At 51.0% G+C, this 24,819-nt stretch overlaps 3 protein-coding genes and 1 long non-coding RNA gene across 5 annotated transcripts in view; 2 read left to right on the forward strand and 2 right to left on the reverse strand.

The window, feature by feature from the left end:
* LOC125281397 (dual oxidase 1-like) overlaps positions 1 to 24,819 on the reverse strand; it is a 385,354-nt gene that overhangs the window by 232,816 nt on the left and 127,719 nt on the right.
* On the forward strand, positions 144 to 16,197 carry LOC130543821 (ral-GDS-related protein-like). The gene is made up of 5 exons (XM_057312790.1): positions 144 to 692; positions 1,025 to 1,057; positions 1,432 to 1,553; positions 13,810 to 13,914; positions 15,256 to 16,197. The coding sequence occupies exons 1-4, from the start codon at positions 573 to 575 to the stop codon at positions 13,865 to 13,867; spliced, it is 333 nt and encodes a 110-aa protein (XP_057168773.1). The 5' UTR covers positions 144 to 572; the 3' UTR covers positions 13,868 to 13,914; positions 15,256 to 16,197.
* Positions 8,060 to 12,527, reverse strand: LOC130543825 (uncharacterized). The gene is made up of 2 exons (XR_008959460.1): positions 9,696 to 12,527; positions 8,060 to 9,173 (listed from the first exon to the last, which is right to left on the reverse strand). It is a non-coding gene; the product is annotated as an uncharacterized LOC130543825 (long non-coding RNA).
* LOC130543820 (ral guanine nucleotide dissociation stimulator-like) lies at positions 16,247 to 24,096 on the forward strand. Of its 2 annotated transcripts, XM_057312752.1 has the most exons (8): positions 16,247 to 17,478; positions 18,257 to 18,472; positions 18,841 to 18,944; positions 19,452 to 19,521; positions 20,131 to 20,202; positions 20,662 to 21,381; positions 21,759 to 21,880; positions 22,073 to 24,096. In XM_057312752.1, the coding sequence occupies exons 1-6, from the start codon at positions 17,077 to 17,079 to the stop codon at positions 20,806 to 20,808; spliced, it is 1,011 nt and encodes a 336-aa protein (XP_057168735.1). In that variant the 5' UTR covers positions 16,247 to 17,076; the 3' UTR covers positions 20,809 to 21,381; positions 21,759 to 21,880; positions 22,073 to 24,096. The 2 variants fall into 2 exon arrangements, with proteins under 2 accessions (XP_057168735.1, XP_057168736.1); XM_057312753.1 differs by having other exon boundaries at positions 21,759 to 22,343.

Here is a 24,819-nt window from a genome sequence, read left to right on the forward strand (position 1 = left end):
GGTAGCCTGGAAGGTGCAAGCCTGGAAAGAGAGGAGGGGTGGGAGGGAACAGGGTCCTGAGTGGATGAAGTCGGGAATGGTCTGAAGCATTCCTTGGGGAGGGGAAGCCTTTGGCATGAATGTGGTGACAGCCTAGGTGAGGATGCCGTTGGCAGTGAGGGGGCAAGCAGGTGGTGTCCAAGCAGACTCCCTAGCCTTGACACCCTCTCTCTTAGTGTCGAGAGCTGCTCCACGCGGTCACCTGGGATGGGCCAGGAGGCTGGAGCTTTTTCAGGGGAGGGTCCTTGTGGGCAACAGAGAACAGTGACTCATCCCACTCTCCCCCTTAGGACACAGGGTGTCGTGCCCTTCCTTGGCACTTTCCTCACCAAGTTGCTGATGTTGGATACCGCAGTGGAGGTCTATCTGGAGGTGGGTGAGCCTGAAGATTGTGGGGGATGGACCAGAATCTGGACCTGTGGGAATAGAGCACCCCTGTAATGAGCCCTGAGCTCTCAGGACTCGGCAAACCTACCCTGATGACAGCCTCAGAGCTGCGCCTGTGAGGTCGGAGTCTCTTGCCCATCTCAGCGATGAGTGAGGCGAGACTGCAGTTAGGACATGGCTCCCGGTGCCGAAGACTGGTGAAGCAGCAGAGCTTCCTGAAGGCAAAGCTGCATGAGGTCTGTCTGAGTGGACCTCAGCTTCCCCCGGTGAGTTTGCCCGTGGGGGGAGAATGAAGTCAGGACCCTCCACGTCAGCAAGCACCTCCGTAGCCGCAGCAGCCCCTTCCTGCCTGAGGCTTCGGCCTCCCCTACTGTCTTCTGAGAGGGTGGTGCTGCAGGGTCCCGACCTGTAGCCAGTCCATCTGGCCCATGTCCTCCTTTCTCTGGACCCCAGAGCCTGGCCTAGATCCCAGGCCCACTATCTGTGTATGCACGGCCCCCTCATGGGTCCTGGCCATGGTGCAGCATGAGAAGGGATGGGAATCAAGTGCTCCTAAGAACCAGGGGCCTCATTCTGATGGACTTTGTCTGCATTCCAGGGGAATGAGATCAACCACTACAAAAGAAATAAGGTGAGCATATGTGGCGCTTCCCGCAGGGAAGGGTAGGGAGTGGGCCTCAGAGATGTCCCTGGGAAGAACATTGCTTGGCTCCATCCCCTCCACCTCACATTTCCTGGGACCCCTTGAGAAGAAAGCAGTGCAAGTCCCATCCCGTTAGGAGATGGGGACAGAGCATGGCATCCAGGAGGACTTCCTGGAGGAGGGGCTACTGATACTCACCTCTGAGAACAGGTGGAGACCGGATGAATCTGCAGGGAGGAGGATGGCCATGTGTGCCAGGACCTGGGATGGGTCCCCGGTCCCGCTGCTCAACCCTCACCAGACCCTGCAGCTCCCCGCCCCCCCAGGCTCCCTATACATCCTGTGCTTCTCTCTCTGCTCAGGAATACCAAGTCATGACGGACATCATGCTGCTCCAGGTGGCTGCCGAGAATTACACCCTAGAGCCCGAGGATCCTTTTTGGGCCTGGTTCCAGGCTATGGAGCCGCTCAGCGAGGCTGAGAGGTGAGGCCCATCAGGAGCTGGGTCGGTGAGGTTCGGGGTGGACTCTTTCTGCTGGCCACTCCTGGGATCCTCCTTCCCTGGGCAGCCTCTGGCCTTGTTGCCGGGGTGCCAGACTCCAGCTGTGGGCAAACACTGGCAGAGACTCTTGAATGGAAGCTCCTGGGCAACTCACAGGTGTCCCTCTGTCCTTAGCTACACCCTGTCCTGCCAGCTGGAGCCCCGGTCCTAGCTGGTCAGCAGCACTCAAGAAGGAGAAGAACTGGCCGCAGTCAACCTCAGGGCTGTGCAAGTGTCCAGTGGCCCTCCAGGGATTCCTCAGCAGCTGCATATGGGCAGTCCTTGCGCCTTATTTACTCCACACCCCTTCCCCCCATCTATTTCCTTATGTAGGGGGCACCATTTAGTTGATTTAAATAGTACCGTGATAGATTTGCATGTTAGGAGAGTAAAGCCCTTGTTTTGTTTTAGAGCCCAGGTGTGTGGTTTGGGTCTTTTACTTCCTGCAGTAATGGAAAACTTGCACAGACTCTCATATTCGTTCCTGACCTAGGAAATCTTCCAGAGTCATCAGCTACTGTATGTGGGAGGAAGGAGAAGTGCCAGCCTTTCTCCCTAGCCACTGGAGGGCACCCTGAAATCCCCCTTACTCAGAGCACGGGTCCATTTCATTCAATGAATTTGGGCAAACAGCAGAGACAGCCCCTCAGAACTCCTGAGATTTAGAGGTTGCAGGGACTTTCCCAGGAATAGCAACAACCACTGAAAGTGGGAGTCTTTAAGACTTGTACGCCCCAGAACTCCTTCCTGCCCCAGGACTGGGGTTGCCTTTCTCCGCTCTAAGGCCAGGAAGACTGTGTCCTGCTTCTTCCGTTGAGATGCTTTTTTGGTTTAGTGTTTGGTTTTGTATTGCCCCCGTATTTGGAACTTGTCGTATTGTAGTTCAATCTCTGGAACTGCATCAGCACCTAGTGGGGAAAAACACGGAAGGAGATCAAATCCTGCATGTGAAGGGGACAAAGCCAGAGGAAGATAATTTGCAGATGGACTCAGGGCAGGCACGACTTTCCAGCCTCAGTCTCCCCGTTGGCCGTTTACCAAGTTTGGAATCTTTCTGGGATTCTTGTCAATGATCTCTGGATTCCCTTTCCTGCTTGTTTTGTGTGTTGGGAAAAGATGGGAGGGGTACTTTAAAGGGCACACCTGAGCCTGGTTCCATGAACATCTATGCTGACCTAGGAGCCAGGATTTCCAGCCTTCGTGCATCTCCTTATGCAGTTCTTCTGAAGCAGCAGTTCCCTCCAGGCCCCAGGCTCTGGGTCAGATGCACAATAGCTACTGTTCCCTGGCTGGCATCTGATGGATCAGGGACGGGCTCTTTCTTGCCAGGATAATGGGCCATATCCTTGACCAGAGAAACCCCACACTCTCCTTGCTGTCCGTCATGACTTTTAGGTCCATGTTTTCTGAAGTCCATCATCTCTATTTCTTTTATAATAATTTTTTTTATTATGTTAGTCAGCATACAGTACTTCCCTAGTTTTTGATGTAAAGTTCCATGACTCATTACTTGCGTCTAACACCCAGTGCACCATGCAATAGGTGCCCTCCTTAATACCCAACACCAGCCTATCCCAATCCCCCACTCCCCTCCTCTCTGAAGCCCTCAGTTTGTTTCCCAGTGTCCATAGTCTCTTGTGGTTCATTCCCCCTTCTGTTTACCCCCCCTTCTTCCCTTTCTTCTCCTACTGATCTTCCTACTTCTTATGTTCCATAAATGAGTGAAACCATATGATAATTTTCCTTCTCTGTTTGACTTGACTTAGCATTATCTCCTCCAGTCCCGTCTATGTTGCAGCAAATGTTGAGAAATCGTTCTTTTTGATGGCTGAGTAATATTCCATTGTCACTAATATTCAACAGTTTACACACTCAGTCTCAGTTTGCACACTTACACTGACTTGTCCGAAATTAGGTACTCAGCCTGAGCCCCCAGACCTACTGGGTCCCCTGCGCATTGAAAGTGAGCAGATGAGAAGCATCTCGCATGCAACTGGTTGCCAAAACAAAGCAGGGGTACGAATACTTCTATCAGACAAAACAGAATATAAAAAAAAAAAAAGAGAGTAGTGAGTCACAAAGAAGGACACTGTGTCCCAATCATGGAGACAATGCAACAAGAAGATAGAACAATTTTAAATTTTTAGACACCCATCATAGGAGGACCCAAATACGTAAAACAGTTAATAACAAAAAGCAGGCAACTAATTGACTGTAATACAATACAGTAGGGGATCTAACACCCCCCTTCTATTAATGGACACATGATCCAAACTGAAAATCAACAAGGAAACAGTGGCTTTGGGTGATGCACTGCTTTTAACAGACGCATGCAGAACATTCCATCCTCCAACAGCACATACTCATTCCTTTCGATTGCACATGGAACGTCCTCCAGAGCAGATCACATATTAGGCTACCGAACAAGTCTCTACTAATTCAAAAAGATGGAAGTCATGGCATACATCTTTTCTGACCACAATGGTATGGACTAGAAATCAACCACAAGAGAAAAACCTGGAAAGACCATGAACACAAGGAGGTGAAAGAACACGCTCCCGAGAAATGAGTGGGTCAACCAGGAATTCAAAATAGGAAAAAAAATTACATGGAATCCAAGAACAATGACAAGACAAGCGTCCCAAAACTTTGGGATACAACAAAAGTGAATCTTAGAGGACCGGTTACAGCAATACAGGCCAGCTCCAAAAGCAAGAACAATCTCCCATCCCATCACCTGACACAAAGGGATCTAGCATAAGAACAGCAGAGAGCTCTAGAGCAGGGGATCAGCCTTGGTGCGTTGGAGCTCTTGCTGTTGGGCCCATGCATAGCTTCCGTCCTTGCTCCATTTCCCAGCAGGTATGGTGTTCTTTCCTTTCCTGCACAACAACTCCCACCATGTCCACTGGGGAATCAACCCTTTATGGAATTCTAGAATGCTAGAAACTGCCAAAAAGGCCCAGGAAACAACCGTGCCTTCCCCATTTGGTATATCAAGGTGCCGATTAGCTTTCTCTTTGGGGAACATTCAACAGTGGTTTTTGAGACATTGTCTTAGGCCTGGATCCCCTGGGGATCTCGTGAAAATACAGATTCTGATTCAGTAACACTGGGAGGGACCTGAGACTCTGCATTTCCAACATGCCCTCTGCGGATGCTGAGGCCACTTGTCCACGGACCACCCTGACAAACGGCGCCAGCAGGCCATTTGACCAAAGTTATCTGTTTCACCACTGAAAACAGAATTTTCAGCAACAGTTTGGCCGCAACGAGGAGGCCTTTTTATTGTCAGGAAGATAAACAGCCAGGGCAGGGCTTTGTCCACACCTGCAGGCCTCTCCTCCTCTTCTCTTCCAGGGCATATGGAGGCAGGATGGAAGGAGGTCAATAGTTTAGGAGCTTCTTTAGGTCAGTGGGTTTTCTTTCCTGTGCCCTCCTGTATCTCTGCGATGTGTGCAGAGCACAAAGTCCTTCCAAGAGGGATGGCCGAGGCTGAAAGGGGGTTAGGTGGGAGCCTGAGCTCCTGAGTCAGCCCTGGCACGTGGGCAGAGGCAGGCGCTAGGGGCCACTCTGTGTGTGGTGCACGGGCTCCCTCGCAAGTCCCCATGAACGGGCCAGAGGAGCTTCAGAGAGGACGGGCAGAAGACCCAATATTGCTCCAGGCGACAGAGGAGGGAAAAGACAGGTTGGTTCATGGCTGAATGGGCTTGGATGTGGCTGCAGGATGGAAAGTGGCTGCAGATATACTACAGCCCCGTTCAGGGTAGTCTTGATAGAATGCAGCGACGGGAAATTCTTTCGAGCATTTCAAAATTCTTTCAATTCTTTCAGGTGGTATGGAAAGAAAAGCAGCCTGAGGAAAGAATATACATTGGCTCGTGGCAGTGGTAGATGATTTGGCTCGTTGGTCAGGGACTGGGAGGAAGAAGATTTATGACAATTAGTCGTGGGGAACAGACATGTAGGTGGACCCATGGGAGTGGGCACCAGGTATGATGATCTTTGCATCACACATTGACATCCGCCCAAGCGCATTCAACCTGGAAAAGGCACTAAGCAGCCGAGTACATCTTGGCCACTTGATATCCATTCTAGCCTCTCACATTGCCCATCCCAGTGCTAGCATAACGGGCTCAGGAATGGACATGGTGACAAGGATGGAAGGCAGGGCCCCAAGACCTTCCCATTTCTTCTTTCAGCAACTATGCTCTGAGCGCTCAGCCTGTGCCAGGTGAGTTGGTGCGCCCCAGTGCAGTCTGCAAATGGCCAAGTTGTTTCTGCTGTTCTGATGGAGAACACCTTGAAAGCAAGATGTGTGAAAGAACAGAGCAGGTATTATACTCCAGTTACCAGCACAGTGTAGTAGGGAGGGCTAGGGAGTCACAGGAGAGGAGGGTCTGGAAGGCCTCCACATGGTGACATCTGCTGGTAGCAGATTGACAAGAGGGAGCAAGAGCTGCACACCTCTGGGAACAGTGTGTCAGGGAGAGGGCACCGCTGGGGCCAAATCTCTCAGACAGAAACTAGTTTGACCAGAGAAGATTCGGAAAGTGGCCAGAGTGGCTGGTGGAGGCTGGGAGGTGAGAACAAGAGATGGCAGTGGATGGGAGGGCCAGGTGCCGAAGCCTGGTCGACTGAGTTAGCTATCTGTTTGTCTCTGAGAACACTACTAGAAAGCTTAGCACTTCTGAAGCGTGATATTTCCTAGCTCCCAATTCGGGGGGGCCTGGAATCTCCGCACAGTTGAGACTGGGTGTTTCTGCCCCCAGGTCTCTGTGTGATGCAATCTGCGCCTCACCCGAGGCCCAACTATGGTAAGATTTGCTCCCAAGTCACTGATGTGACTAATGTCAGGATTTAGCTCAGACTCAACAAAGTGGGTTTAAGCGAAATCCTGAATTTGAGTTCTTTTCTGCCTATTAGCCTGGGCACTCCCTAGGTTCCTTCCTCTGTGGGCCTTTATGTAGGGCAGTTCTAAACACCAGTGCTTGCTTCCCCAGTGCAGGGATACAGGAAAGAAAGGAAGGGAACAGAAGAGAGTAACAGGAAAGTGACAATGTTCTGTCATATTCTCTTGGTCAGAAACCTATTAGCAACCAGGCAGTGGATAGACAGGGAGGTATATAGCACGGGTGGGGATCCCTGGGAGCCACTGTGGAGTCAACGTGGTGGTATAGTCAGCACATTTCATCCAGACCATGAAACGGAGGTAAGCTTTAAAGTCGATGTGTGTTATGTTAACATGGGTTTGACTCCTGTGTGGCACTTAAGAGACAAAAAGAAAGAACAAAGAGAAAACAAACAAAAAACCAGTCTCAAATGTAGAGCACAGACTAGGGATGGCCAGGTGGGGGGATGGGTGAAATAGGTCATGGGGATTAAGAGTACACTTATGGTGCTGAGCACTGAGTAATGTACAGAACTATTGAGTCCCTGCTGTTCACCTGAAAGGAATATAACACTGTCTGTCAACTATAGTGTACTTTCAAACCTTAAGAAAAATCGGTCCTATGAGATCTAAGCTTAGAATACGCAGAGTTTCCTCATGAGGTCTCATCGGGCTGAACGTCAATCCACACGAAAGGTAAATGAAAATGTCCAAAGACAAAAGGACAGTCTGTTTCTATGGAAAGGCCAGGGCCCACCTCTGTGTTCACGTAAAAGGTAACGTCCTATGCTACTGGCAGTTGGAGCAGAGTTTCACTCAAGTCCTATTGGAGCGATGCTCCTCTGGTGTTCTCATTCTACTTGGTTGTGTGTCTTCACGAAGTAATTGAAATAACGATTCCTAACCTTTGTCTCGTGGATGAAGCAATATTCGACTATGGGTAGCCATCGAACGTTTGGAGCGGGAACAACTTTCGGAAAATATTTAGCATTCGTATCTCTCATCGTATTACAGATAAGGAAGCTGAAGCCCAACAAGGGCACCCGGGGAACAATAACACAGAGGAGGTTCTCCTGACACCTGGTTCAGGGTCCTAACTCATTGAGGAAGTGTGAAGAACGCCCAACCCTCCAGGGTCAATGGACATATCATTTGAACGTGTCATTTTTAAAGAAAAGTGAAATGCGGTCAAACATGGAAAGACAGAAAATAACATCCTTTTAAAGAAAATCCACTATGATCCTCTACACTGTTTCTTACGTTCCACATATGAGTGAAAACTGATGATAATCATAGGGGAAAGGAGGGAAAACTGACCGGGAAGCCATCAGAGATGGAGCAAAACCATGAGGGGCTCTTAAGCACAGAGAACAACTGAGGGTGGCTGGAGGGGAGCTGGGTGGGGGGATGGGGCAATTGGGTGAGGAGCATAAAGGAGGGCACGTGATGTGATGAGCACTGAGTGGTATATGCAACTGATGAGTTATTCAACACTACATCTGAAATAAGGATGGACTGTATGTCGGCTAATCGAATTTCAATAAAAAAATAACGGAAATCCAAGGTTCTGTGTTTTCTTGTTTTCAATACGAAAAATACCGGATGATTTCTTTTCTTCCCACAAGCAATGAAGGGAGCTAGCCTATTCAAGGTGAGGCAGTTTTCAGGGCATGCTGCCTTTTTCATTTCAACCCTAAAGAGACTTTCAAACATGCTTTCAGTTCCAGGCCTCTTGCCCTTCGAGTCCATTCCGAGCACCCTTGACAGGGTGGCAAAAACTTTGTTTCTTCAAGGTGGGTCACCTCAAGCAGGTAACATCTGTACTTGCCACAGAGTTACTACAGGTGTGCACCCTCCATCACTTACAAGTGCCTCTCGACAAGATTTCCTCACAGGCGGCATGAATACTGGTGGCTGATGGTTTTCTCTTTGATGACATTGATCCCATTTTTTCACTTGCACGATGACTGGGAGTCGGCTCTCGGTCTCATTCCTGGTGGTGATACAGCTCTCCAGCTCCCCCTCAAACATGTCCATCTCCTCTCTCCCAGAGAGGAACATGCAGAACTTAGGGACCATGAACTGGGAACACAGAGCAAACATATAAAGGTCTTGCCTGACTTCAGCTCAGCATAGGAGGGACATACTGTTCCCCTTTGGTTTGACCCCAGTGTAATTTAGTACTCTAACCTTCTTTGCCATGGACTCCAGACAGTGGCTCACCAAGATGGGAGGGATACGGAGTTCCTTGCAGACACGCCCACACACCACGTTCATCACCTTCTAGCATGTAAGACTATGTCCCTCATCTGATTAAGAAACTCTTCAAACGTTAATGGATCAGAGTGCAATGAAAGTCTAACTTGGAAGAAGGGCTGAGCTCGGGGATCCGTCCAGTCATATGTCTCACTGCTCCCATCATCCACATAGGTGCTGCACAAAATGGACAAGGTCCCATTTCCAGTACACAGCTCATGCTGGCCCATCATACATATTCCTATCCTCTTGCGATCACATAGAGTCATGACCCCATCATCATGCCAGTGCTTCTCCAGTTCATGCTGCTCTCTTACTCCACTAATGAACCTTTTTCATCTCGGAAGTGCAGCCCAATAATATTCATTTTCATAGCTTCACAAAATAGGATTTGGCCGTGCTTTAATGCATATGACCTGCAAGGCACAGGATATAAAAGAAAAATAAATTCACGTACAGGACATTCAGAATACTTACAATCTTTGTGACTTTAAAGACATTAGCAATGAAGTAAAAACACAATCCACATGATGGGAGACCATATTTGCAAACTGTCTATCTGGCAGGGGCTCAATATCCAGAATGAATAGAGATCACATGAACTCAACAACAGACAACAAAATGAATGCAATGCGTGAATGTGCAAATTGGGAATAGGCATATCCTCAAAGATGTGCACGTGAAAAGAAATTTGAAAAGATACATCACTATTGTTAAGGGAAATGCAAATTATAAAAAGCAACGAGATACCATTTTACATCCTTTAAGATGACTCTTCCAAAAAAAAAAAAAAAAGCAATCAGAAGGGAAAAAAAGAGCAAGTGTTGGCCAAGATGTGGAGAAGATGGAAGCCTTATTCAATGTGTGTGGTAGGAATGTTTAACAGCATAGTTGTGAAATCAGTATGGTAGTTTCAAAAAAATGAAAATTAGACTTACTATGTGTTCCAGTAACTCCACTTCTGGGGTGTATACCCAAATTAATTGACAGCATGGTCTTGAAGACATATCTGAACACACATTTTCATGGCATCATTATTCATAATAGCTAAACCATGAAAGCAATCCAAGTATCTGTCGAGGGAGGAACAGATGTTGTATGTACACATATTGGAATAGCATTCATTCTTCAAAGTGGAAGAAGACATTGACATATGCCACAACATGGGTGAACCTGGAGGATATTATGCTAAGTAGATGAGTATTCATGAAAAGACACACTTTGACTTCACTCTTAGGACCTACCTAGAGTAAATTGCCAAAGACAGTAGAATGGTGTTGCCAAGGGCTGGAAGTAGGCGGTCATTGGAAGTTTCTGATTCATGGTATAGAGTTTGAGTTTTACAAGATACAATGAGATGTGAAGCTGGGTTACAGGGAGGTTGTTCAAACATATTAATGCATGGAACACACTTAGAATGTACTCCATGAACTTAATGGACTTAACGACATGAAAATAAATGTAAACTGCAAATACGGAGAAACGAACTCGGGACAATTTCGTCTAGCCATTTATATCCTTTCGTTTAGGTCCTATCTCAGACATTTTGCTTCAGCCATTTTCCATGAGGCGACTTTGATCAAACAAAATGTTCTCATTCTGTGCCCACTTGGAAGCTTACAATCAGAATTTTCCAAAACATGAACAGTTTTTTCAAAAGTTACTATCTGAGGTCACTTATTAAGACTTTCTATTCTTTGACAAATTGTTAAATGGAACAACATTTTAAAATTCTATTTCATCTGCTTTAATTTTAATTCACTGATTTTCAATTTCAGAATCGACTTTCTATGCCAATGGCTTGAAGATTTTAACCCCTAGGATAACCTACTGGCTTTCGGTTCTGCTGTTTTCAGTTTTGTTTACGTGACATTCTTTTTACCACGTCCAATTTCCTGATGCTCTCTATGAATATTAAAATATTTTTTTGCTCCAGTTGTTTTGATACATTTGACATACAGAACTGTGTATGTTGAAGATACCTGGCGTAATGATGTTCCTTTCGTATACTGTGAAACGATCGCCAGAATAAATTTAGTCCGCCGCCATCATCATCTCTAGAGATACAAAAATGAAGTTAAAAGAAAAGAAAGAGAGGTTTTTCTTTGTGATGAGAACTCTCAGAACTTGCTCTTTTCACACCTCTCCAATACACCATAGAGCAGTAATGAACTGTAGTCCTGGGGTGTACTGTAAATCCCTATTCCTTATTGATCTGAAACTGGAATTTGTACCTTTTGCCATTCACTCAATTCCTGTACCCCCTCTGCCCTCTGCTTCTGGTTACTTCAATCTGATCTCTTTTTCTGAGTTAGTCTTCCTCCTTTTCTCTTCTTTGTCTCAGATTCCACAGAGAAGGGAAAAATAGAGATCCTGCTCCTTTGCTCTGTGACTCTGCAAAGGCACTGCGTTGAGGACCCCCGAGAAAAGGCATGGCTTTCTTTGCTGGTGTGCCTGCATGGGGCTGTGCCACCAGAGCTGGAGAACTGGGTGCAGGGCGCTTCCTTGTCCATGGTACCTGGTGAGTTCTGCTGGAGGAACTGGAGCAGGAAGAGTCAGGCAGAGGCCATTGTGGTTGTCGCCCCTGCCCAGAAACAGCTTGAAAGTTTTAGTAGCATTCTGCAGTCTAGGTGCTTAAGAGGGGAGGTGGGCTCCAAGATCTTCTCAATTGTTCATTGAGTAACTACACACTGAGCACTGCCCTATGCCAGGTATCTTGCTGGGCCCATGCGCGGAGCTGAAATTACCTAGGGCTCCTTTGCTTTAGGAGCTCCCAGTCTACACATGGACCAAAGCTCCAAAGAGAACGCACGTGAAAGAAAAGAGCAAGCGCTCTGTAGTAGGAATGAAGTGTACTACGGAGGAAGGCTGGGGAGTCATTGCATGGAAAGATATGAAAGGCCTCACTGAAGCTGAGGTTGCTGAGAACAGATTGACCAAAGGGAGCTAGGCCTGCACACGTCAGGGAGCAGCGTTTCAGGAAGAAGTGACTTGTGCTGCAGACACTCAATAACAGAAGCCAGTTTGGCCAGAGGAGTGAAAAAGGCAGCCAGGGTGGCTGCAGGGACACTAGCAGGAGAGCAGAGGGGAGGGAGGAAGGCAGGGACAGATGCTGAGGCCTGGGAGACTGTTACTTATCTAGAGTTGCCCCGGGACTGCATTGCCCTGATACCCTGCATGTGCAGGTGCATCGCTTTAATTTCTAACAGTATTTGTGGGTGAAGAATGCGGGCCCAAATTAGCATGGTTCCCCAGGCTCAAGGTGTGTCAGTGGCTGCGGCTGTGACCAGGGCCATACTGGAAGAGGATTTTGTCATAAGTTGGCTCACGTGACTCGGGATGCCATCTGGACTCAGAAGCTGAGTTCCTGTGTGTCTTTTGGCCTTGGCACTGCCTCCGTTCTCTATCCTGTGAGCCTCTGTAGATGGCAGCTCAAAACATCAGTGCTTGGTTCTGGTTCAGAGAGAGAGAAGAAGAAGGGAAAGGGAAGGAGTGAGTAGTGGAACATGATGGAAAGTAACTAGGGAGTGAGAAACTCTTTGCATGACATGTAGAGAAGCTCTAGGCATGGTACTTGATCACGTTGAATATGTCCTGTGGGTCAAAAGCCAGTCACTGACCACTTAGCAGTTACAGTCTGATGCCTATACCACAGGTCAGGATCCCTGGGAGCCATGGTGAAAGCCACTCCCCTCATAGACCCAAACGAGGTAACGGGGTCTCGTTCTTCATATAACGGGAAACAATTGCATGGTTTTACTACAGAGGATGACAATGCCTGCATCTTCTTGCTTTTCCAGGCCATCATGGTGCCCACCTTAAAATGAGGCCAAGAGGGAAAGTGACAGTTGCAGTATTACAGGGCTGGAACCCAGGCCTCTTCTGAGCGGCCCTCCATGCCAAGTCCCACCCCTTCTTGTAATTCTTCCATCTTGAAAATTGTGCCTCAGATACACAGGGGACCACCCCACACATGTAATAAATACTCTTATCCACAGACACCCGAGGATGTCCCAAGGAAGTAGATTCTAGCCTGATCCACACACTGCAGGCTGGGAAAGTGGGGACTACGTGAGAGACACAATGACACAGGACACACAAGTGCGCAAAGAAACACAGAACGTAAGGTCTGAATTCAGCTCTGCCTCCTGAAGCTTCAGACCCTAGTTCCATTTCCAGAGAGTGGTGGCTATGGCCTTTTTGGCTCATTGTGTCCAGTTAAGGAGATGACATGGGGGAGAAAGCTAAGGAGTCAACTGCCAAGAAGGGGCTCTGGATAGGTCTGACTGAACACATGGTCCCAGGGATTAGAATCTTGAAAGAGTGACCTCACTTCCTCTGTGATAGGCCCCAACTGAACTTAGAACTCTGGTAACCGGGCACCCAGATTCAAAAGACAACCTGCTCTCCAGCTCACTTGAGTGGAGACGTTCGAGAGAACAGGATGTTCTCTTGCTGCCTTCCTCCCTTCAGGGTCTCTGGGCCCAGGCAAGCCCAGAGAGAGAGACTTTCAAATAATTGTAGACGTCGGCTCAGCCCGCTTTTCCGAGCCCTCTGGACATGTGGCAGGAGACACCAACAGGTAACACGAGGCAGCTCAGGGCAGCCCACTGGAGAGCAGGCAACAACTGTGATGTCACCTCAGCAGGCCCACACCTCTTGCCCCTCATTATGTGTGTCCCTGTGTGTGTGTTGGGGTGGGGGGCTGGTTGTCTATGTGTAGAGAAGGGGACAGAGGATGTGGGACACACCCTTCCTGGGCAGAAGGAAGCTGCCAGGTGTTGGAAGCCTGGCCCATCTTTCATGTTCACACCCCAGGTCATAGCAGGCGGGATGAGAAGCTGAGCACTGGGGACCAAGCTCAACTACCTCGATGTTAATCACGAGCTCTAGAGTTTCATCCGGCTACGTCCTTGCTCGATGTCTTTTCAGCTGCCCCTCTTTGCCTCAACTGGAGAACAGGATTTCTAATGCGGGTGGCCCCTTGTGGCAATGTCCCGGGAGGACACTAATGTCTCTTGACCCCATGTCTATGGGGCACTGCATTTTCAGAGCTGCACCCAGGAGGTCATCGAAGAGCTGGTCTGGGACTTCAACTACAACGCCCTAGACAAGTGGCAGGTGCACCAGGCCACCCAGGATCAGTGCCGCTCTGAGGTGAGAATGGGAAGAGGGTTCCACGCACCCAGGGCCCCCACACAAATATGGGGACAAACCTGGGGCCCTCCCATGGTGTTTCCACATGAGTGCCCCGCAGGCCCAACCACAAAGTCATCCCAGTATCCACACCTCCACCACCAGCTGTGGGAGAAGGTAGGAAGACACTCTTCACATAGGTGGGAATGGTAGAGAATAGTGTTCATGTTTTTTGCAGTTTGGGGCGTGGGTTATTCTGTTTCATTCTGTTTTGTGTGACTTTTCCCACAGCCATGAGTGTCTTTGCATTTTGCTACTGTTTTGAGTATTTTCTTGACTCACCCCAGCCATCCTGTGTAGAACCCAGCTCCACTGTCCTTGGAGAACGTGTCCAAGGCCTTATGAATCCTCACCCCACACAGGGTGATTGAACATAAAAGGAACGGTGGGATGAAGCCATTCTATATGTTCCTCTGTAACGTATCACCTCTCAGAACACATCGACTCATTGTATGTCCCCCGGGTCACAAGCTGTGTCCTCATATGTCTTTTTGGACCTCCGTATGGGAGGTTGTCTGCCACCGTGATTCAGCCTTTCAAGCACGGATTGGGTGCAAGGCCTCTGATGCCTCCTGGCCCAGGTAGTGGACTCTGTCTTTTCAGAGTTCAATCCAGGCCATCTTTGAGGAGCTGCTTGCTCCAAAGGCTCAGCTACTCCATCTCCCTTGACAAGCAGCAGGTGCCTCGGCCCACAACAGCATCCAATGCTGGTCTGGGGTGAGAACAGGTCCAGATTGATGTCCAATCTCAGGACCCACAGATGATCACGGCAAGGCCAGAACCCACACTAGAAACAACCGGCTCCCCTGGGGCCTGCCGAGGAAGGTGGATTTCCCCTGAACCTTTCTCCCCACCTTAGGAACAGAGCAGGCCGCAGCAGCCTAGGGAAATGCCATGCATTCCATGCTCTGGACAGTTCTCAGGCCCAACGTCTATGATCTCGAGCAGCGTTGGAGATGCTAAGCCTGTGCTTTCTCCTGTCTGCAGTAGGGATGTTGACTGATGACTCAAAGGCATACAGTTCTTAATAAAGCCTATTCAGAGAGAGAAAGGCTGTGGTGGCTCAGCTAACAAGATGTGTTGAAGTGACCAATGCTTTCTCATTTCACCCCTAAAGGCAATTGTACTTTCAAGCCTAGAGCCTTTTTCTGGGTGGGCCCTCAAGTCCCTTTTCTTGCACAAGTTCCCGAAGGGATGGGACTCTCTGGTCTGAGCACCAGACCCTGATCATCCTGGTGGTTCGTGGTGTTGAAGCTGACTCCATTGCCCCCCACACCCCCCTTCTCTACCTGGTGGGAAAAGGAATCATCCCTGTCCCTGGATGAGGCCCAGACGATGCTGAGGCTCCGAGAAGGCACAATGGAGCGTTTCGTACAGTCCCTGGTGCCATCCTTCCCAGATGGGAGCATCTCAACCACCTCAACGATCTTCTGCATGTACGAGATGTTCACTTCAGCCACACAGGTCCTGGGCCAGCAGTTCAATCGGTGAGTGCCCACCCCATGCACAGCACAGGGTGAGCCTCCCATCTACTGGGTGTACATCTCGGGAATGGCCCTACCCCTCTCTGACCTTCCCTTTCCTCTTCTGAAAACTGGGGTGGTTAAGAGGATGAACCTCATACAGTTACTGTAGGAAATCATGGGAGGAAACATGGCACGGGCTACTCTGGTGCTTGGCTCTGTAGAAAGGGCTCCTGGACGTGCTGGGCATCTTCTTGCTTAATAGTTCTCTCTCTCTGGTCAAGAAGCTCTCAAGTGCAACCCTCACAGGCCGGTGGCCCTTCTGGGTTGACGAAAGGAAATGCAAAGCAGGCAGTTTCCCCATGTGCAAAGGACTTCTGAGATTCCATCTAGATGGTTCTGGTAGTTGTCCTTTGTGTGAGCAGCTCAGGGGCACACTGGGAGCAGGCAGACCAGCCCACGGGCCACTCAGGATTTGGAAAGTGCGGGCTGGGAAGTAGTCATTCAAGAATGTATATTAAGCACCTAGGAATGTGAATGGACAGAGGAGATACAGTGTCTGGGTCTCAGTTCTAGTCAGAGGGTCAGATAGGCACTCTGCACACCCTAAGCATGCATGTCCAATGGTTGTTAGATGTGATATCTTCGTAGCCTCCTCTAGCTTTGAAAGGATCCACCAAGAGCTGGATCATAGGACAGATGAAATGATCAAGTAAAACTGGGACAGGGGTTTGGGTCCAGAAGCAGGGCTGGCTGCCTCCACAGAGCAGGGTGGGGGACTACAGGGGTGGTGGCTGGGGAGGGATTTGCCGAACCAGGGATCTCACCGATCTCTTGATTTCCAGTGGGTGGGCTTCATCTGGGGGGCTTCATGTGAAGAAGCAAATGAGTCAAAGAAGGCTGTGGAGGGGGTCCCGGGCCCTCTGGGCGGCAGAGCACAGTCTGGGCTCAGTGGGTGCCTGAAACACCCATCCCTTTGACGGCCCCAACTTGCTCTGCCTGCCCCTCCCTGCTGACCACCCCAACCGGGGCCAAGAACCGAGGGTGTGCTGAGCCGACCACTCACAAATCTGCCTCCAACCTGAGCCTTGATACTGGTGTGCATGGAGGATAGAGTAGACCAGGCCCATGGCCAGGTAGAGGAGAGGAGAAGTGGAAAAACCAGACTCATTCAGGTTTTCAGGAGGACCAGGCCTCCCAATACGAGGGCAGCTAGAGAGGGGTTGGAAGGGGGCTGGGGCCATCCTCTGGGACCCATACAGAAAGAACGGTGCTGTGGGAGTAGCATGTGCAATGCAAGGCCAGGCCTCTGACTCTGCTCCACATATGACTCTCCCCAGCACCCTGTCTCCCATCTTGGGTACCTGGCCTGACCAGAATTTGCAGGCTATCTATCAGTCCCTGGGCTGTGACCGTGTCGAGATCAAGGTGGCCTATGTGCATGGGGCCATGGTTCTGAAGTGGCATGCCTGGGACCTGACAAACCATGTCCCCCTTCTCCTGATGCAGCGGGAACTTCTGGCGCTCACTGAGGCAGAGGTGGAGGGTAAGGGGGATGGCAAGCTGGGAAGGCTAACTGGGATGCGGTTCATGGGCTGGGTATTCCTTTCAAGGCCATGGGGTCTGTCCTGGTTTTGCAAAGGCATCCGGAAAGTCAGTGATGTGGATGAACCTTTCTCTGTCTCCTGCCCCAGTGCCAGCTCCAGGGCTCCTTCCAGCGGCAGAGCCAGGAACAGGGCCTCCTATAGAGCTAGAGGCGACCCCAGCTCTGTGTCAACTGTCACCTGCGGTGTCAGAGCCAGCCTCCCCTCCGTCAGCTGTTCCAGAACTGCAACCCGTGCTCCCATCTTCTGCATGTGTGCCGGGTGCTGAGCAGCAGTCAGCTGGACCACCCTTTTTGCTAGAAAGTTTCACTCAGGCAACAGCCACAGAGCCCACCGCGGCCCCAGAGGCTTCCTGCCACCGCTGTGTCACCCCAAAGAACCAGCTGGGTGAGGAGAAGCCCGACCTCCTGGACTTCCCTCCCAGGCTGGTGGCAGAGCAGCTCACGTATATGGATGCGGTGAGCAGCTGGGCTCTCAGGGTGGGCCAGGGGCAGGCCTTCCTTCTGCTCTCACCTGCCCCACACCTGCCTTTCCCTGATGTGGACTCCTATGGTCTGGGACCAAATCTCAGCTCCACCACTTCCCAACCCTGTCAACCCATCAAGGTGCTTAGCCCCAAGCTTTCACTGTCCAGCTGCGGACTGTAGCGAGAGACCCTGATAAGCACTGATACGGAGGTACTAGGGAGAAGAAATGAGCCAGAATGGAGAGACCAATGGGCAGGCCCTGGTCCCGTGGGTGGAGGAGGGCAGCTCCCTGTGTTCAGTCAAGTCCATGGGTCACCCACTCATGTGCCTTGGAGGATGAGTACCCTCAGCGTTGATTAGGCATCTGATGTGTCCATGAGGACAGGGCAGACGGAAAAACGTGTGGTTGCAGCTCCCGTGTGAGAATGTGCATCTGAAAGGGGGGAAGGACCAGGGGGATGACCAGTTGGAGGGGAGGGGAAGAAGCCCCCTTGGGTTGGACCACCTTGCAGTGCCACCTGGAGCTGGGAGTTCCTGAGCATGATCAGGGTGCCAATGCCCTCCTTCCTTCCCTTGCTCTGTTTGCTCCTGGGTCATTGTGTACTGGGTTCCCTCAGGGAAAAACAGTGGAATGAAATCCACGGTCTCCAACCAGGCTCAGGCCAGATTCTCAGCTCCCTGAGGTCCAGCTCTGACCTGTGACCCCTACGTAGGACATGAGTCTTGCATGGGAAATGGCTGGGTGAACCAAGGTCCGCCTGTTCTCTAGGAGCTGTTCAAGAAGCTGCTGCCCCATCAGTGCCTGGGCTCCGTCTGGTCCAAGCGCAACAAGCCTGGCAATGAGCACCTGGCACCCACAGTCCGGGCCACTGTCGCCCAGTTCAACGGTGTGGCCAAGTGTGTCATCACCACCTGCCTTGGCAACCCAAGCATGACAGCCCGGGACAGGGCCATGGTGGTGGAGCACTGGATCAAGGTGGCCAAGGTATGCAACGGGAAGCCCAGCCGAGGTGCTCTCCTGAGTCTCGGGCACTGCTCTTCCCTTGATCAGGTCTCAGGGTGGAAGGCCCTGGTCTTTGCCCTAGGGACTGTGCAGTCCCTAGGCTCTTTGGTCCAGGGGCATGCTGACCTCGCCTTGCATGGCCCCATGCTGGGATGCTCCGTTTCTGCCTGGCTCCTTCCTTGGAGTGAGGTAAAATCTTCCTCCTCCTCTGGGCCTCACGTGTGCCCTTCGGCAGGTCCCTGGACAGCGGCTTCCTCCAGCAGGAGCGCTTTCCCCTGAGGGGGACTGAAGCTTGAGAGCCAATCAGGTGCCGGCTCCCCAAGTGACAGCCCATTCTCTTCCCTCCCCAGGCCTGTCAAACCCTGAGGAACTACTCGTCCTTACGTGCCATCCTCTCGGCTCTGCAGAGTGTCTCCATTCACCGCCTCGAGAACACGTGGGGGAAGGTTTCCAGGTGAGTAGGCCTCTCTCCATGGAGGGACCAGGATGGACGAGGGAGCTCCCAGAGGCTTGTCCTCTTCCCCCTCAGGCAGCTTGGACCTTCTGGGAGGCGGCAAACCCCGACCACAGGACCTGGGCTGGTGGGTGCGTCTCTCAGCCTCCCTGGTGAGGAGGTCACCATGCCTCCCGCTTTAGAAATCAGTTTTGCCAAATGTCCCACACGGGGCTGAGCTGCATTAAATCTCTTCACGTGTTTCCTTGACAGCCACTAAGTTCTCTGCCCATTTGAACCCCAAATTGACCCAAACAGTGTTTCTCAATGAATATGGGAAGGGAGGCCCAGGACGAGCCACATGAGAGCTCCCTCCCATGTCCTACAAAGACCTTAGTGCTCAGAGGATCCCAGAAGAAACCCTCAACCAGGCAGGTTGACACTCTGGGGTTCTCAAAGAAAAGGCACTCGCACTCAACCCTGCCACATTATTCGTCCATTGATCGTGCCTCCCTTGCCTCTCTTCAGGAAGCCATTGAGGATCTTTCAAAAGCTGTGCAGCAAGGACACCGCACAGGGCAGGAACCTGCTCATCAAGGTAGCCTGGAAGGTGCAGGTCTGGAAAGAGAGGAGGGGTGGGAGGGAACAGGGTCCTGAGTGGATGAAGTCGGGAATGGTCTGAAGCATTCCTTGGGGAGGGGAAGCCTTTGTCATGAATGTGGCGACAGCCTAGGTGAGGATGCCGTTGGCGGCGAGGGGGCAAGCAGGTGGTGTCCAAGCAGACTCCCTAGCCTAGACACCCTCTCTCTCTGTGTCGACAGCTGGTCCAGGTGGGGGCCTTTACAAACCTGGAGAGCCCAGAGGACAGACCTGTGCTCAGTGATGGGGTTGGGCTGGGTTGAGGGCCACAACAATGATGAGAGTAATAGGACCCTGAGTCCTCAGGAGACCATGGGAGATAGGTGGAGTTGTCACGTTTCCCGATGAGAAAACAGGCTCGGGGAGGCCAGGCTGCAAGCTCAAGGTCACACATGGAGTGAACGTTGGAGTGAGATTGTTCTGGAATCACTCACGGCCTGCTCCTGGATAATGGGGCCTCAGGATCAGTATGAGTTAGGTCAGATGTCTAGGTTGTGAAGTCCAAGATGGTGGGGGCAAGTGGCCTGAGGGTATGATGGTCTCAAGGAACTTGTCCTTGGCCCTGCAGGAGCGACCATCCAATAGATTTGCCACCATGGTGATGGCCCTCCGGGGAGCCCAGAAGAGGATGCAGAAGAAGGTGAGTGTGCCTGAGGCCCAGGGCCTCCAAAGTCAGAGGAGGAGGAGGGCTCCTCCCTGAGGGCTGGAAGCCTCCCAAAAAGGAAAGATCAGGAAGGGGGGGGCCTTCCCACTCCAGCTGCGGCTTCTGGGGCCACAGCTTCTACAATTCTTATTTCAAAAGGACCAGGAGGAGGGTCCAGAGTGGTCCATAGAGAATGGGTTTTGCGGGTGGGGAGGGACCGACCTAGTGCTCCATTCCCTGGCATTTTTGAAAAGCAGGCCCTGAAGGTGATGAGGAGGAGTCTGATGTTCTGGGGGGGGAGGGGAAAGGGAACCCGTGGGGGGAGGCTGCTAAGGGTCCTAGGCTGCTCCACGTGAGCCCCTGGGGTGGGCTAGGAGGCTGGAGCATTTTCAGTGGAGGGTCCCTGTGGACACCAGAGAGCAGGGACTCATCCCAACCCTCCCCCTCATGACACAGGGTGTCGTGCCTTTCCTTGGCACTTTCCTCACCGAGCTGGTGATGTTAGATACCGCCATGGAGGACTATCTGGAGGTGGGTGAGCCTGAGGATTGTGGGGGAGGGACCAGAATCCGGAGGTTTGGGAGCAGAACGCCCCTGTACTGAGCCCTGAGCTCTCAGGACTCGGCAAACCTACCCTGATGACAGCCTCACGGCTACCCTGTGAGCCTGGGGGCTGTTGCCCATCTCAGGGATGAGCGAGGTGAGGCTGCAGTTAGGCCACGGCTCCCGGTGCCGAAGACTGGTGAAGCAGCAGAGCTTCCTGAAGGCAAAGCTGCGTGAGGTCTGTCTGAGTGGACCTCAGCCTCCCCCGGTGAGTTTGCCCGTGGGGGGAGAATGAAGTCAGGACCCTCCACGTCAGCAAGCACCTCAGTAGCCGCAGCAGCCCCTTCCTGCCTGAGGCTTCGGCCTCCCCTACTGTCTTCCGAGAGGGTGGTGCTGCAGGGTCCCGACCTGTAGCCAGTCCATCTGCCCCATGTCCTCCTTTCTCTGGACCCCAGAGCCTGGCCTAGATCCCAGGCCCACTATCTGTGTATGCACGGCCCCCTCATGGGTCCTGGCCATGGTGCAGCATGAGAAGGGATGGGAATCAAGTGCTCCTAAGAACCAGGGGCCTCATTCTGATGGACTTTGTCTGCATTCCAGGGGAATGAGATCAACCACCAAAAAAGAAATAAGGTGAGCATATGTGGCGCTTCCCGCAGGGAAGGGTAGGGAGTGGGCCTCAGAGATGTCCCTGGGAAGAACATTGCTTGGCTCCATCCCCTCCACCTCACATTTCCTGGGATCCCTTGAGAAGAAAGCAGTGCAAGTCCCATCCCGTTAGGAGATGGGGACAGAGCATGGCATCCAGGAGGACTTCCCGGAGGAGGGGCTACTGATACTCACCTCTGAGAACAGGTGGAGACCGGATGAATCTGCAGGGAGGAGGATGGCCATGTGTGCCAGGACCTGGGATGGGTGCCCGGTCCCGGTGCTCAACCCTCACCAGACCCTGCAGCTCCCCCCCCCCCCCCCAGGCTCCCTATACATCCTGTGCTTCTCTCTCTGCTCAGGAATATCAAGTCATGACGGACATCATGCTGCTCCAGGTGGCTGCCGAGAATTACACCCTAGAGCCCGAGGATCCTTTTTGGGCCTGGTTCCAGGCTATGGAGCCGCTCAGCGAGGCTGAGAGGTGAGGCCCATCAGGAGCTGGGTCGGTGAGGTTCAGGGTGGACTCTTTCTGCTGGCCACTCCTGGGATCCTCCTTCCCTGGGCAGCCTCAGGCCTTGTTGCCGGGGCGCCAGACTCCAGCTGTGGGCAAACACTGGCAGGGACTCTTGAATGGAAGCTCCTGGGCAACTCACAGGTGTCCCTCTGTCCTTAGCTACACCCTGTCCTGCCAGCTGGAGCCCCGGTCCTAGCTGGTCAGCAGCACTCAAGAAGGAGAAGAACTGGCCGCAGTCAACCTCAGGACTGAGCAAGTGTCCAGTGGCCCTGCAGGGATTCCTCAGCAGCTGCATCCTTGTGCCCATTGTCTCCACACCCCTTCCCCCCATCTATTTCCTTATGTAGGGGGCACCATTTAGTTGTTTTAAATAGTACCGTGATAGATTTGCATGTTAGGAGATTAAAGCCCTTGTTTTGTTTTAGAGCCCATGTGTGTGGTTTGGGTCTTTTACTTCCTGCAGTAATGGAAAACTTGCACAGACTCTCATATTCGTTCCTGACCTAGGAAATCCCCCAGAGTCATCAGCTACTGTACGTGGGAGGAAGGAGAAGTGCCAGCCCTTCTCCCTAGCCACTGGAGGGCACCCCCAAATCCCCCTTACTCAGAGCACGCGTCCATTTCAGTCAATGAATTTGGGCAAACAGCAGAGACAGCCCCTCAGAACTCCTGAGATTTAGAGGTTGCAGGGACTTTCCCAGGAATAGCAACAACCACTGAAAGTGGGAGTCCTTAAGACTTGTACGCCCCAGAACTCCTTCCTGCCCCAGGACTGGGGTTGCCTTTCTCCGCTCTAAGGCCAGGAAGACTGTGTCCTGCTTCTTCCGTTGAGATGCTTTTTTGGTTTTGTGTTTGGTTTTGTATTGCCCCCGTATTTGGAACTTGTCGTATTGTAGTTCAATCTCTGGAACTGCATCAGCACCTAGTGGGGAAAAACACGGAAGGAGATCAAATCCTGCGTGTGAAGGGGACAAAGCCAGAGGAAGATAATTTGCAGATGGACTCAGGGCAGGCAGGACTTTCCAGCCTCAGTCTCCCCGTTGGCCGTTTACCAAGTTTGTAATCTTTCTGGGATTCTTGTCAGTGATCTCTGGATTCCCTTTCCTGCTTGTTTTGTGTGTTGGGAAAAGATGGGAGGGGTACCTTAAAGGGCACACCTGAGCCTGGTTCCATGAACATCTATGCTGACCTAGGAGCCAGGATTTCCAGCCTTCGTGCATCTCCTTATGCAGTTCTTCTGAAGCAGCAGTTCCCTCCAGGCCCCAGGCTCTGTGTCCGATCCATGGTAGCCACTGTTCCCTGGCTGGCATCTGGTGGATCAGGGATGGGTTCTCTCTTGCCAGGATAATGGGTCATATCGTTTTTTTTTTTTAAGTTTTTTAAAACTTATTGGACAGAGAGCGATAGTAAGAGATTGAACAGAAGCAGGGGAGTGTGAGAGGGAGAAGCAGGTTTCTGTTGGAGCAGGGAGTCTGATGCAGTCCTGCATTCCAGGACCCTGTGATCATGACCTGAGTCGAAGGCAGAAACTTAAAGGCAGAGCCACGATGGTGCCCCATGGCCCATATCCTTGACCAGAGAAACCCACCCTCTCCTTGGTGGTCAAGGGGACTTTTAGGTCCATGTTGTTCTGAAGTCCATGTCTCAAACATTCTCTAGTTTACACACTTAGTCTCAGTTTCCACTCTTACACCAATTTGTCCAAAATTGGGTACTCAGCTTGAGCCCCCAGACCTACTGAGTCCCCTGCACATTGAAAGTGAGGAGATGAGAAGCATCTAGCATGCACGTGGTTGCCAAAACAAAGCAGAGGTAGGAATACTTCTATCAGACAAAACAGAATGAAAAAAAAAAAAAAGAGTAGTAAGACACAAAGAAGGACACTGTGTCATAATCATGGAGACAATGCAACAAGAAGATAGAACAATTTTAAATATTTAGACACCCATCATAGGAGGACTCAAATACTTTTATAAAATAGTTAATAAGTGGTGCCTGGGTGCCACAGCGGTTAAGCGTCTGCCTTCGGCTCAGGGCGTGATCCCGCCGTTATGGGATCGAGCCCCACATCAGGCTCTTCCGCTATGAGCCTGCTTCTTCCTTCCCACTCCCCCTGCTTGTGTTCCCTCTCTCACTGGCTGTCTCTATCTCTGTCGAATAAATAAAATCTAAAAAAAAAAAAATAGTTAATAAAAAACAGCAGGCAACTAATTGACTGTAATGCAATACAGTAGGGGTTCTAACACCCCACTTCTATTAATGTGGACTTGATCCAAAATGAAAATCAACAAGGAAACAGTGGCTTTGGGTGATGCACTGCTTTTAACAGACGCATGCAGAGCATCCCGTCCTAAAACAGCAGAACACTCATTCCGTTTGCGTGCACATGAAACGTCCTCCAGAACAGATCACTATTAGGCCACAGAACAAGTCTCCACTAATTAAAAAGATGGAAATCATAGCATGCATCTTTTCTGACCACAATGCTATGGACTAGAAATCAACCACAAGAAAACACCAGGGAAGACCATGAATACATGGAGGTCAAAGAACATTCTCCCAAACGATTAGTGATTCAAGCAGGAATTCTAAGATGAAGTAAAAATTAAATGGAAGTAAAGAACAACGATAAGACATGGGTCCCAAAACTTTGGGATACAACAAAAGTGAATCTTAGAGGACGGGTTACAGCAATACAGAAGCAAGAACAATCTCCCATCCCATCACCTGACACAAAGGGATCTAGCATAAGAACAGCAGAGAGCTCTAGAGCAGGGGATCAGCCTTGGCGCGTTGGAGCTCTTGCTGTTGGGCCCATGCATAGCTTCTGTCCTTGCTCAATTTCCCGGCAAGGATGGTGTTCTTTCCCTTCTTCCAGAAAAATTCCCATCAGGGCCACTGGAGAA

The sequence above is a fragment of the Ursus arctos genome, unplaced genomic scaffold, assembly GCF_023065955.2.
Source record: "Ursus arctos isolate Adak ecotype North America unplaced genomic scaffold, UrsArc2.0 scaffold_16, whole genome shotgun sequence".
Lineage (NCBI taxonomy): Eukaryota > Metazoa > Chordata > Mammalia > Carnivora > Ursidae > Ursus > Ursus arctos.

Excerpts from the sequence above, each read along its gene's own strand:
- LOC130543821 (XM_057312790.1), top strand. The coding sequence starts at position 573 with ATGAGTGAGGCGAGACTGCAGTTAGGACATGGCTCCCGGTGCCGAAGA. Across the intron at positions 693-1,024 it reads GTGGACCTCAGCTTCCCCCG|GGGAATGAGATCAACCACTA; the intron begins GTGAGTTTGCCC and ends TCTGCATTCCAG. Across the intron at positions 1,058-1,431 it reads ACCACTACAAAAGAAATAAG|GAATACCAAGTCATGACGGA; the intron begins GTGAGCATATGT and ends CTCTCTGCTCAG.
- LOC130543820 (XM_057312752.1), top strand. The coding sequence starts at position 17,077 with ATGTGGATGAACCTTTCTCTGTCTCCTGCCCCAGTGCCAGCTCCAGGG. Across the intron at positions 18,945-19,451 it reads ACGTGGGGGAAGGTTTCCAG|GAAGCCATTGAGGATCTTTC; the intron begins GTGAGTAGGCCT and ends GCCTCTCTTCAG. Across the intron at positions 19,522-20,130 it reads GCAGGAACCTGCTCATCAAG|GAGCGACCATCCAATAGATT; the intron begins GTAGCCTGGAAG and ends TTGGCCCTGCAG.